General features: G+C 47.7%; 1 protein-coding gene across 3 annotated transcripts in view; it reads left to right on the forward strand.

Moving 5' to 3' along the window:
• Positions 1-14,068, forward strand: part of RGS6 (regulator of G protein signaling 6) — a 294,263-nt gene that overhangs the window by 249,027 nt on the left and 31,168 nt on the right. For all 3 annotated transcript variants that reach the window (XM_029996800.2, XM_029996819.2, XM_029996808.2), the window contains exon 15: positions 4,496-4,682. In XM_029996800.2, coding sequence (XP_029852660.1) covers positions 4,496-4,682 — 187 coding nt within the window. The remainder of the gene's footprint in view (positions 1-4,495; positions 4,683-14,068) is intronic.

Genomic DNA, 14,068 nt, shown 5'->3' on the forward strand with positions numbered 1-14,068 from the left:
GCTGTGGGGGTGTGTGTGGGGGGGGGTGTGCCCGTGTCTCCCCCGGGGGGGACGGGACGTCTGCCGGGGCCGGCAGGTCTCCTCCCCGCCTGGCCAGCAGGCGGCACGGCAGCCCCGCGCCTGGGCGGGCGGCGGGATGGGGGGGCTGGCGGCCGAGGGGGGGGCCCTGCGCTGCGAGAGACCGACCGACCGACTGAGTGCCGGGGGTGAGATGCCGGCGTCTGTCCCTGCCGGCTGTCGTTCTTCCTCAGCACGCTGGCATCTCGTTTGCTCGCTGCCTAACCAGAGACACGTTTCCCGGCCCAGAAAAAGTAGAAGGCGGCAGAAAGAGGGACTTGCGGCTTTGGGAGAGGAGAGAGGAGGAAGGACGGCGAGGGGGAGGCCAGCCGGGCAGCGGGAAGCTTGCCCTCGTTCACACTGACACCGTGGTCTCCTTGGAAATGCTGCCTTAGCGAAGGACTGTGCCCTTGGCACACAGCCTCCATGCGGGCATCTATCCCCAACGTGCCCCACGGAGGACGGGTTTCTGCTGCTCTCAGCCACGCCAAGCGCACCGTACCGAGGATCTGGCCGTTAAGCAACACAAAGATGTAAATATTTCCCCTGTCCGAACTGCACGTTGATTTACACCTATTACTTTCATTCATTTCCCCTCCCAGCTGTGACGTTAAAATGATATTTTTTCCTCTTGGTCAAAGGAAGGGAGAATAAGACTGTGAGTGGTGAGAGATGTGAGGCGGGAGGTGCACCAGATATTCACGTGGAGCTACTGAGGCAAGGAGAGGAGCGTGCTCATGTTCCGATCTGATAGTCACTCGCTGACTTCACTGTCAAGCCAGGGTTATCGTGTCCTCCCCCAAGATGGGGATACAACGCTGTCCTTATGCTGACAGTCATCCCTCAGTCTCTGGAGTCATCCATATTTTGCCTCTTGATCAGGTTTTAAAATTATTTTTTGTTTTACAAGGTACCTCAGAAGCAAGCCCCTGCCCTTCCCCAGCAGTCTCTTCACCGAGGGGCATCTGCGAAGCGCAGCCCGCGGTAACCGAGCTCCTCCGGGGTGCCCTGCGGGGAGGCAGAGCGGGCATGCTGAGGCCCAGGAGCAATCTGTGCCTTGAGGAGGCTGCGTAGGATAAAGTGCCATTGCTGGATATCTCCTGCAAGTGACAGCAGCTTAATTACAAGCTGGAGGAGGCTGGCATGGTTTATGCCTTTGACAACAGTTTAGGACACCATATTATCAGCCTTCTCCAGATCTTGCATGCTGTTTTATGAAGGGCAAAGAACCTGCGATCAATGCCGCTGTTCCCTCGGCGCGCACAGCCCCCGTGCCAATCCTGCTCTGCTTACAGGGCACCTGCGGAGAGGACACACGAGGACACCTCCCTCCTCCCTTGTCCTGTGCAAGAGGTGTCCACTGGAGATCTGCCCCCGAGAGAAAGGGAGAAGGATCTTCTCCTGACTCCTTGTGAATGTGGGACTGGGCTTTTGTGCTTCAGAAATTGTGGGACTGACTCGGGGAGTGCATTTGCACTTTGTAATTGAGCACAAATTCCAGCACAGCCATTGTGTATCTGCTCTTTTCCTGCACAGAAATACCTGCTGCTTTCTTGTAAATACTCTAGAAATCCCACAGGAAGCCCTGCTTATGCACTGGCTTCAGGATGATTCCTTGTGGCAGAGAATTTGCCTTGGAGTCGAGGCTGCGGGGCTGGGCACCCCTCTTTGATGTTCCTCGATTTTTCAGATACCAGCTATAGTGAATAGCTTTGAAATTTTTACCAAGACAAAACTTCCCTTTGCCTTGAAGAGGACATCCAGCCTTGGGCATGAATTCACAATCGCTTGCAGTAAAAAGAGCTTGTTCTTGTTAGTGTCAGGTTGGTCTGGTTGGTTGGTTTTCAGATTGAGCCAAATGGTTATTAAAATGGATGGTGCTCCTGTTCTGGCAAGCTGTCACTTCACAGTGCACCCGGTTCTCTCATGAGTGTGCTTTCCCAGCCCGGCTCCAGGGGCAGAAGATAAGCCAGGAGAAAATGTTCTCTCTAGCCAAGTGCTTGTCTGAAGTGTCCCAGCTACTCTGGAATGATTAGCATCTTTTCCCTTTATGCCTTTTCTGTGTTCGCATGTTCCCATCCCATCTGAAACTGAATGATAAAATATTTTCAAAGTAAAGAAAGCCACACATGGCGTCAGATTGTTGCGCTGTGAGTGCCACCCTTTACTCTCTGTGTGCATGCGATAAGTGGGGTTATCACTTATGGTTCAAATAACAAGGCAGGACATCGGGCACACTTAACGTCTTGAAGATGGAAAAGGGCCAACCACACACACCCCTCCGCCAACCCCTAATACTATATTTTGGTTTATAAAACCAAATGTAATTGTGTAAGCACCACCAGTATAGGACTCCACAGGTACTGGTGTAGTGTCGGAGCATACCCCAGTCTGTTTTACTGACAGCCTGCTAGGGAGCCAGGAAAACCGTATGAAGGAATATGATCAAGTGGCTTGCGTGAGTCAGGGCTGCGGCATTAGTCCCCGTGCATGCAGCAGTCCTGCAAACGCTGGAGCAGTGCTGCAAAGGGCAGGCAGTCACTCGGAGAGTTACTGGTAGGGTCGGGCAGCACGTCCTGCCCGGGTGGGGTCCCAGCCCCCAGCACAGCGACGCAGCCTCCTGCTATCTCACAGGCTTCACGGTTGGGTTAAGCCATTATCTGGGGGGGAGAGAGCACAAGACGGGGCTGGCTTAGCAGCGGCAGAGCAAGAGACGAAACGCACGTACCTGCAAACATGGCCCGCTCACGTTGGAGGCATGGGTGCAGAGAGCATCCTCACCTCGCACGCCTGCCTGGCAGGGCAGGAACGAGGACAGGCAAGGAGGATTTAGGCTGACCTTGCACACAGTGCGGATGTCGTCTTTTCCCCAGTTGGCCATTTCCCTCTACTGCAGGTAGGGGACCAGGCTAAATTGGTTAGCGGCCTCATTTGATTACGATAAGCCCGGTGTTTGTGGCGTGGTTAGGTACTGCCTGCAGCTGGTAAGGAAGCAAGGGTCAAAAACAGCACAGGAGTCACCGGGCTGCTGGCTCCTCCACCTGCCCTCGCTGCCAACAGCTTTTTGGTTTGGGAGAGACTCTATCTTCCTCCTTCCACCGCGGGGGAACATTTGCCTTAGTGGCAGGAGGCTGGCACCATTGAATCATTCGTGGTGGGAGATCAGACTTTCAGTTCAAGTTCAACTGGTTTATTCAGTAGTGTCCCGTAAAGACAAGAGGGCGACACAGGATTTTCTAAGTTGTGCAGCTCTTGCAGATGCCCTGAACAAGCAGTGACCCAGACAAACCCTGTCCCCACCGCACGGTCTGCAGAGCTGAGGCGGGTGTGCAAGAGTGGTGCAGGGCAGGGACAGCCAAGGTGAGCCCTGCCCTCCTTGTCATCCCTGGGCTCCTTTGCCATGGGGTAAGAAAGAGCTGGTTGTTACAGGTGGCTGCAAAGGTCCCTTCTGTACCTATTTGCCCTGTAGCCCTCAGTGCTCCCTGGAGAGCACTATCGTACCCGTTCAGCCAGGTTGCAGGACCGGGGTACCCAGGGCAGAGGCCATGGAGGATATCTTCTTGTTAGAAGGTAGAGTTCACCGAAACAAAAGGCTACTGGGGGCCATGCATCTTCTGAATTAATCACCTGAAAGAGCATATTTCTGTCAACAATAAGTAAAACCAGCACCACCACCAAAATACCCTTTTTTTTTTTTTTTTTTTTTTTTTTTTTTTTTTTTTTTTTTAGGGTAAGAAACAATGCATGTCACTCCTGCAAAAATACTCTGTGGCCTTTGGTTTCACAGATCGAGATGTGGATTATGCCCTTAGCCATGAAAGATATGATCTCCTCAATGTTTATTAACTTATTTTAGTCCGTAAGTGTGGTCCAGTCAAGAAAATATCCTTGTGAAATTGGAGTATGGCTATGACAAGATGCATCTGTTCCCATGGCATCCATCTAAATGCTGGTCAGTTTACAAGTAAAAAAAAAAAAAAAAGATTTCTCTAAGTGCCATTGCTACAACTTCACCCTGGAAATGATATGAATATTAAGTTTGTTCTGCATTTTGCATCCCCTCTGGACACCCGATCCTGCAGGCAGGATTACAGCGGGGCTGTGGGAGGCAGAGCCCGCTCTCGTCCTCCAGCTGCACTGCTCTGGAGGTTTCCTGTTTGTATGCCTAATGTCACACTTCTGCAGGGGTGGTTTGAATAAGAACGTATCACTTCTTAAAGTTACTGTTCTGGTCTTAGCCACAGTGTAAGGGCTTGGTATAAGGTATACCACACCTTCCCCTAAAATCATGCTAAATAGAGTTTTCTGTGAATTCAGCTAGATGTGGGGTTAGACTCTACATCTGTGTTTTGGGACTCTGCCCAGGCTTATCTACGAAGTCTTATCTAGATTTCTCTCTTTTACTCTTTTCTCCCCTTTTAATTTTCACCTAGTACAGGTTTTGGTTGGCTGTCCAAGATCTCAAGAAACAGCCTCTACAGGATGTAACCACCAGAGTGGAAGAAATCTGGCAAGAGTTTCTAGCTCCTGGGGCCCAAAGTGCTATCAACCTGGATTCCCACAGCTATGAGAAAACAAGCCAAAATGTCAAAGACCCAGGGAGATATACATATGAAGATGCACAGGTTTGTTTCTGATTTTATAGAACTAATGCTAACAGAACTCTCAGTTTTACTGTGATATTCCACTATCACGTTGTCACTGCTCACTTGTAAGAAAAAGCAGATGCACAGTTTGAAGTGACTTTAAGGATATCTATTCAAGCTGGGTAAATTATATTTTCTTTGAATCTATCAGTTGTAACAGGCTAATGCTCCTCTGGGAACGAATGTTCCAAAATTTACAAGTCTGCAAGGCACAGCGAGCTGGAGCCATGTCTCAGAGAAAGCAAAGATGAAAGAGTGCTATAAAGTTCAGTTTGGCTCTCTGTACTCCCTGTCACCAAAGTCTGGTGTATTTACAGAATGGCTGATATCATCAAAATCCTGGTTAATACACTTTTTTATCATTTATTTATTTATAGCTAATTATATCTTCCCCCGCCCCAGCCAAACCCCAAATGCAGCAGCTCCCTCCAACACAGCTAGAAACTTGTCCACCAGACAATACCTTAGAATAATGATAGGACAGTAGGCAATGCAGTGAGCTTAATCCTTCCCTCCTAAGGGCCCCAGATTTATCAGGGAAATTTTACAGATAAACTGTACACAGAAAATGCCTTTAGGAAAACAGATAATTTGAGAAAAACTGCTACAAGCAAGGATAAAGCTGCATAACCTTCTGAGAAAGTGAAAATATCATTTTATAAAGGCCAAAAAAGAAAAAGGAAGAAGGTGTCATTTGGCAAATACTACCACAGACACAATTAAAAGATATCCTCCTCATAATCATTTTTATCAAAAGCATGTAGTAAAACCAACAGCAAATGAAAAGGATTCCTCTTCTTATACTTTCTTTAAATTGGCATTCAAAGGCAGTTCTTCAAAATACTCCACTAACAAAATATTTCCATCTCAGGGGAGATGTTGTGGACCACTTATACAAGGTTAAGCAATGAATTTTTCAAACCAGCATCAAATACTGTATATTCCTGAATGCAGTCTTGCTCCTCGGGGCCAGTGTAGAAGGAATGTACGCAAAGTTTCAAGGCAATCCCCTGTGATATCAGGCAACTTAAATGTTCTTCTTAAAGCTGAGAAACACAGGAGGATGAAGACATTCTGGCTAAGATGTATTTTTTGCTTTGCAGTTACAGTGAACAAGAACTTCTGCAAATTTGCATCACCTGAAAAAAATGATGATGGCAAAATGCAGGCTAAAGCAGATAGGTGGATAATGGGGGAATTGATTAAATTGATAAGTAGAAGTACTGAAAATAAGATGGATGTTTAGACAATGAGTATTTAATCAGAAGAAGACACGGAGGACTTAGGCTTGAACTGATCAGTTCACAATGTAATTGCCATTCAAAGGGGAGTTGATGAAATCAAGCTGGAGCTCTTGCAGTTAGACTGCAATTTTAGCTCCTTGAGTTAATTTTATTTCAGAGGATTTTTATGCTGATGGATGTCCTCAATTCATCTGCTTTGGTTCATGGACACAGAAGTATGAGACAAAGGTAGACCTTCAGACCTAGCTGTGGTCCTCTTTGAGACTGAATCTGTGCCAGGAGAGGAGAGGGCAATGTGGAAGGTGAACCCAGTTACCTTCTTGTGCAGAGGACTTCTGGTGGCTCTCTAAAGGCCAAGCAAGCTGTTTCTGACTGCTTGACCAGAGAGCTAAGAAGGCTGTCTAACAAAAGCAGGGAGAAACGGGACACTGCTGAAGGGCGTAGTGCCACGGCGGAGCTGCAGCAATGTTGGCTTTTACTGGCTCATCCTGGAGAGGGGACGTTTTTGTTTGCACATCCACTTCATGGGAACCCAGTGCAGTCTGAATCTCCCAGGTACTGTCCTGGCATCTCCCCCAGGTCAGCCCTGCCACCTCCGGGGCTCTGTTGTTCACAAACCTGCAGCAGGTCATGGCCCAGCTGCCTTATCTCGGCACCCTGGCACCAGGAGCCCATGAGAGCTCCCACACATCCCGCATTCCTAGGGGCTCAACCGGACACAACCAGTCAAAACACCCCACTGTGGGAGGGAAAATATGAGTGTTGTCCTGTCCTGTCCTGTGTAGCTTTAGCACAAAGAGGAAAACAACTGAAATGTCCTTGTGAATAAAGAACACAAAAAAAAATTAGTTTACTAAACAGCACATTCTTTGAATGCCTGCAGCAATGAGACACTAAGACTAAGAGGAAAGAGAAGGGTTGGCTGAACTGAGAAAATGAAATTGCTGCTCCTGCAGTGGAAAAACAGGAGACGGTGATGTGGCAGTGTAGGCCTTATGCTGACCCAGGAGACCCGCAAAATGCCAATTCTGTATAAGAAGTGCTGGGAATGAACGTACTGCTGTACTTGGGAAGGGGAAGGTGTAGCAGAGCACAGTATATGTACTTCAGGCTAGTAAACGCATTATAACCATAAGTTGAAAGCAAAGCATCGTCTGTTATCGGTTGCTTAACAGTCTACATGGATGTGCTTCTTTGCACAGCCTTGGCTCCCAGCCCCAAAGAGCTCTCCCAGATGCTGCACAACCATCTGGTAAGACAACTGTCCTAGAAGAAAACAGGGAGAAAAGGGGGCTCCTGACAAACATGCCTCTCACTTAAGACCTCTTCATCCCAAGGCCACTCACGCTCTAAAGGGAAATGGTTCCTCTATTTAAGAAAAGTGACACTGAAAATCTCAGCTCCAAACGTCCTCCAGACCTGAATTTGGGGTGCATTTATTATTTCAGGCAGACCTACCTCAAAGATGGATTCCCGTATTACAGAAGCGAGTGTTTTGCCACTTCCCCGTCTCAGCTGAAGATGTTTGCCCTGTTGCGTCCCTGGCCGCTGCTGCACGCTGCGGTCCTTGCGCTGCTCGGCTTGCACGGAGCCGCCTTCCCTTGCTGCGTCTCCTGCGTGTGCCCTTGCCCACGCCGTGCCCCGCTCGAGCTGTGCCAGCTCGCCTCGGCTCTGAGCGGAGCGTGCCGCGCTGGCTCAGCCTGTGCTCGCCTCCCCCAGCCATCCGGTTTGCTGGTGTCCCCCATCCTCAAACAGCGCAGCCCCTGCTCCGAGCTCTGTCCCGATCGTCAGCTCTGCCAGCTGTCTTGATCTGCAGCACCTTTTGTCATTTTAGTGCTGGGCCCCTCCAGAGGCGAGCCTACCAATTTAGCTGATTATTTTCTGCTCTTAAACAACTGTCCACTGAGTAAAATATTATGATTATCAAACCATTTTCACTGGGGAGTAAAGCAGCTTTTAATACAAGGGGCACCGTCGGGAAAGGTCAGTTCAATTAAACAGTGAACTACTTAGCAGGATGTAAGCTCCCACAGGAGTTATCAGCATCATTGAACAACCAATGTGGGGCCCTGCAATATGAAGCAGGCACAGCCAGCTCCGGAAAGTAAATAGGTTTGGGTCCATCTGAATGGCTTCTTTTGGCTAATGAAGCTCCTGACAGCCAAAGTGATTCATCTCTAACATGGGAACCCAGAGCTGTGAGTGTGACAATTATGGCTTATCTGTACAACACATTATTAGTTTTTAAACTCACCACGACCACCACCACCTTCAGGCATCTCCTTGCCTCCTCTGAAATGTCTTTCTGCCTTCAGAAAGTCTTCAATCCCTTCCTCAGTCTCTTGGCCCTGGGAACTAGTATCACAAGAATGCATTGTGTCTCCTGATAGTAGTGTTTGCTTGTAGGGGCATTTACTGGTAGGCTTCAGAGCTAGGTATGCTAGAGTAAAGTAAGCCACATATTTGTCTTTGGAATTACTTTCCTGTTTGCTTTGTTTATTTTTCTTCTTTCATAAATAAAATAGAGTTTTAAATTGACATTCCTTTACCTGAACTAATCAGCAGCTGATGCTGTTCTTTCTCCCAAGCAGGGAGTGAAATTGCTTGCAAGTGCATCCCTTTCTACCTGAGAAGGCAGGACTCCAGGAGTCCACTTCTCACGGATGATGGGAGAATGTTCTTGCAGATGACTCAGTTCCACACCTGCCAAACCCACGTGCTGCAAGAACACTGTGGTCTTTAATTTTTCTAACTTTTTATCTCTTATAGTGTTCACCCTCCTCATTAAAAAAAAATAAAATCCCTGGGGAGATTCACCTGCTCAGCCCACAGCAGGTATGAATGTTGTGTGCCATCAGGATGGAGTTCATTGCCAAACAGGTATAAGATTTCAATATGTATTTGTAGCGTGGACTCCAAGAGCTTGAGCTCAATCACTTAAAGGCAGTCCAAGGTGATATAGCAATAGATATCTTATAACCAAAATGTTGATGAGGCATGGAAGGCTGTTTATGTATCCAGCACATATTCTCTAGGCAGGCATCCAAGCAGGGCTGGTGGTCCCTATCTCAGCATAGCCACCTTTACTCGGAAGCTGTATGCTACTTGTTTCTGTAGGGCGGCATCCTGCTCTGTCACCGTCTCCTATGGGACACAGACTGCCCCAGTGCAACAGAATTTCCTTTCTGCTGCGTGAGGGATTCTGCGTGTTCCTCTCCATGGCACAACTCAGCTTTTTGGCAGGATTTTCTCCCGAGAAAACAGAAAGAGGAAGCTGCAGAACGCCCTGCAAGTGTCAGGGTGTTGGCCAAAAAGTTAAGTAGTTACATCTCATAGCTATACCACAGCATGTATAGGAGAGAAAACCCCCATCTTCATTGCTGCAACTCCTAGATATTGTATTGTTTGGAAAAGAGACGCCAGTCTCCCAAATGCTACACAAGGTTGTCCCCTCCTCCCAGGCAAAACCTGTTCACTTGGGCTTTTTGCCAGTAGCCAGGATTTGGCCCATATTGAGAGAATCAGCCTCTTAGCCACGATCATTGTTCTCAAAACCTAAAGCTGCTCATATGGCGTTAGACTCCCAGCAGCCCACTCTTGTCTCCCAGGATAGCCCTTGCTATATTTAGGACTAAATCCTCCTGCAGTACCAGGCTGACCCCATAACTGCGCAGCGCTCGACAGACAACCCTTCGCCTCTGTAGTCCTCCGCACTGCGTCTGCCACGGACCCCCCGGCAGCTCTGCCTTCCCATTTGTATGTTTGAAGGTATGAAGCAAACCAGTTGTCTCATCAATTTACAGGGGAGCCAAAGCTAAATTTATGTGTTGCTTTTATCAATGCACTTTCCCACAAAAGATTTACATTGTGTTTCCAACTATGTATCTACAGGGCTAAACAAAGGATTTCTGTGTATTACTCAAAATGAGCTCTCATTGCTTACAGTTATCCCTCCTGCTAAAGCTCTCTCTTATGTTCCTGTGCCTTCAGCCCAGTGTAATTTCATTTGTGGCCTGAAAAGAGGTTTTATGCTTTTTAGTTTAGCAGGGAGGTTAGTCTATATTACAGTATAATTATTCATCTTTTTTTTTTTTTCCTTAGTAGCAAAACCAACTTGGTTGAATGTGAAGAAAATGCACCAGCTAAAACTGTGGGTGTAAATTGTTGTGTCACTTAAATAACTTGAGAGTGGCCAAAATGATATTGCTCAGATTTTCCAGAGCAATTCACACTCAGGCCAAGACCCTTATGTGCCATTTACCAACCTGAAACATTTCTTTTCTAAACTATAAATCAAGGAAAGCCTAGCACTCCTGGAGCAGCCAGAGCCCTCGTTTACCCCTCGCCCTGCGAGGCGCCAGAACTGCCAGGTACGGCTGAGGCTTCGGGAAGGGGCTCTCCCTGGTTAACGCATGCAGACAGCTCCAACCCCGCAGTACAGCGGTGTTGGGAAGAGTAAAATCCTAAATTCAGGGACCAGAATAAGCAGATCCAGAGGCGTTCTTAGTGGGGATTTGGAGACATTAAGGGGAATCGGAATAAAACCCCCATGTTTCCCTGCCTCCCCCCCGCCGCAACTGGTGTTTTCCCATCAGTCACGGCAAGTGTAAAGGTCTTTTCCTCTGCAGCTTCTTCGCTGCTTGCCTCATCTCAGCTGTGCCTGCTACCAACTACTTCAGCTTCCAGAGCTGATGCAGCATTTTTTTCCTGCTTTCTCTAAAGCGCATTTCAGCACCATCAGTTAGACTGAATGGCAATTGATCTAAATTGCTCCTAAAAACTGTTGCGTTCAGTAGTGGCACAAGTAATGGCTAAAGAGGAGTAGGTCTCCTTTCCTTTCTTTAACTTTTTGGAGGATCCTGGTGGTGGTGTGGTAGGGGGTCCTGCCAGTCAGGCAGGATTCCTGAGCATGAGCTAGGAAGAGTACAACAGATTGAATAGGATACGTCTCCAACAGCCCCTGGATAGCAGGTTTTGCTGACTGCAGCATGCGTGCGTGCTGGCACAGGGGTTAACCTCATCTCCTCTGCCACAGAAGTCCGTGCAGAGTAGAGGTGCCGACAGAAAGGCATTAGGCTGCTGCCAAGTCTAGTTGGAAGGTGCAGCAGTTGCGCACCATGCACTCTGAAAAGCATCTCCTTGCTTTCTCCTTCCCGCGTCCTCTTTGCGCTATAGAGACAGCTCTTCCAAAAGCGAACCCTGGGCAGGTCCTCAGCTGGCATCCATTATCATCCTTCCAGCAAAGGCCACAAGGCTTTCACTGAGGCGCTGCTCTCTCCTGTGCAAATCTGCAGTAAATTCCTCCCCGGTGCCCAGCATACAGGTAGAACAAACATTAACATTCATTGCAGCTTGCTGTTATTTATTTAGTTGTTTAATCTACTGCTTTACGTTGCTTGTGGGCTTTTCTTCTAATGGATTTGTCTGACATTCTGCAAATCTCCCTTGCAGTTGGCCAGAGGGGTGGCTGCTGGTGTTCGCATGCTTGCAATACAAAAGGGTCTCCAAATCAGCTCTAACTAGTTTAATACCAGGTGTTGGAGTCAGGGTGAAGGGGTGCTCCAAAACAATCCAAAAGATGTTAGTGGGATAGCTACAGCAAGGAGGATTCTGACCAGTTTATGAAGGGCAAAGTGGGCCCTTGGGGCTCAAGTGAAACTCAACAGCTGTCTAGCCTTAGTGTAAGCTCCCTGGAATGGTCTAAAAATGTGCTAAATGGGAAACCTGTCCTTGAAATGAGCAAAGAATTTGCAATTTCCCCCTATTCCCCCTCGTCATCTAAAGCTTACAGCTGCGTTTAGGCACAAGCAGGGAAAACTTTCTATCAGCAAGTTAAAATTTAAGGGCTTTCTGGAATCTAACTGGTGTTCAGAGGTCATGAGAACATTGTGCTTGGCCTTCACAACCCCCAAAAAGTCTCAATCAAGCCTGTCACAAAATGTTACAGTGAGTAAGATACAGGTGGGATTAGAAATGGATGTTTAACCACCAACACTCCTCTCGTCTCATATACAAGATTCAGAGGAAAGAACCGAGATTTTCTGCTAAAAAGAAATGTTCTTAACAGAGAACACAACTCCTGAGGTCTGCCAGGTGCTTTGTGCAAGTCAAGTGTTGTTGTTATTTTTTTATCGTTCAGGTTTTTTCCCACATACTTCTTGGGTGTTTCCAAGGTCCTGCTTGGCTGCCACCCATGCCCTCCTCAGGGTCACGGCGCTCTGACTGCGAGAGACCTGAGATTACATTGCAGCACATTGATTTGAAGCAGGTGCAGCTTTGAGACAGTCTCTGCTATCTCAACCACCTCCCACATTCCCGTCTGGATTGCAAACTTTCTTTTTTCTTTTCTCCCCCTTTCCCCTCTTGTCAAGAAAATTTACAGAGCTTGTCCTTCATCTCATTCCAAAGATAGAGCCTGTGGAAGGAAAACAGCCAAGAGATGCTGAACCTTATCAGGGTTTATTTCCCTGCACTTAAGCTGTCAACTGTCAGGGGCGGGATTTCCTCTTGGTTTCATGTAACTGTAGAAAAGAATTTTTTTGTGAGTTACCTGGCTGGTTCCTTTGTTATCTAATTCACAGAAGTGACAACATTTCCCCCTTTAAAATTTACTGTTTGTTCTCCTTTATATCATGCAGTCGTGATGACAAGTGAAATGCTTACGCTGTCTGAAGTGTAACTCTCGTGATAGAAGCCTAGGTACAGAGAAGATGCTCCGTGGAGCTGGATAGCCCTCAGGACTGCTGCGTAGTTCTTCCCCCCATGAAGTAGATGTGATTCACGTGCATGAAACACAAAAGGGGGTCTGCCTTTTTCTCAAGAAGAGATGCACGCAGACCCCATTGCCTCTGTCACCTTGGTTCAGGATCTGGGGAACGACAGTTCTGGGGATGTTTGACAGCTAACCCGCTCTGCTTGCAGGACTCTTGTAAGGGAATTGTTTGCTTCCTAGATATGAAATCCACTGTAATTACAAAAGCAGGTTATTGTGTCACCCTCCGTGTTAGACCGACATTTCCAAACGTGCATCCATCCTCGCAGGGTAGCATCAGTACAGCCAGCACTCATCAACAGCATGCTGTGTGAGGGACTAAGTGACCGGTCAGCTCCAAAAGCCAGCTTGCTTGCTCGCACATGTCAAGTCAGTCCCTGTCTCCAACTCGTAGCTGCCGCCGCAGTGGCCTGAGATGGCAGCTTGGTGCTCAGAGGTAGCTCGCAAGGCTGCAGGGGAGAACAGTGGGATGCGTGATGCCCGTCAACTCCTGGCCAAAGGTTGAAAGACTTTTTTTTTTTTTTCTGCTTTCTATCTGGCTTTAGAAGCAGGGTGCTACCTTGTTTAAGGGTTTAATAGATCGCTTGGGCAATTTTGTTAGACAGTTGTGTTTTTTGTTTTTGCAATGTGAATCCCTCAAGGATTGCTGTCTTAAGGATAGAGCAGGGAGCTGGAAGTCTGAGCCCTACCTGGGAAGTGGTACCCAGCAATGGCTGGGAGATGCTACACTGCCTAGATGAAATGTTTCTCCTGCTGTTGTGCAGATGTGGCACAGGAACTTCCCATGACACTTGCAAAGAAATGTCACAATGATAATTCTGGCTAGACTGCTCGCAGTGCAAGAGACTGTAATGTCCAGAGCTGCAGCTGTGTTGTTAAAAATTACACAAGTAGTGCAATTACTTTGTGTATTCAGGGAGCCAGTAATAATGAGCTCATTACCCTATAATAAACAACTTTACAAAATGCAGAGTTCTCTCAGCATAAGGATGGGAAGTCTCAAATTTCTTGCCAACCATGTCAGGTATGTCAGGCAGCATGCGTGTGTATAAAGTGCATCGCTAGAGATGCTGGCTGTAGTTGGAGATTTCAGTCTGGTGAGGTTGTGCTCCCTCTCCACCACGTGATAAAGAGGAGGAACAAAAGCACCTGCTCAGTAAAATAAGAAGTGGGAGACCAGTGGTTTGCAATGATCCAAAGTGAGTTAAAAATCCATGATAGAAAGGGACAAGCCAATTCGTGCAAGTTGCACAGAGCAGCTAAATCCGTGCACACACCTCTGTTGATACGCCTGTTGCTCAGGCTTCCGCAGAAGAATATGTTAGTTGCTAGACCTCCAGTAGCTTTCA

Source organism: Aquila chrysaetos, chromosome 2 (assembly GCF_900496995.4).
Source record: "Aquila chrysaetos chrysaetos chromosome 2, bAquChr1.4, whole genome shotgun sequence".
NCBI classification, from domain to species: domain Eukaryota; kingdom Metazoa; phylum Chordata; class Aves; order Accipitriformes; family Accipitridae; genus Aquila; species Aquila chrysaetos.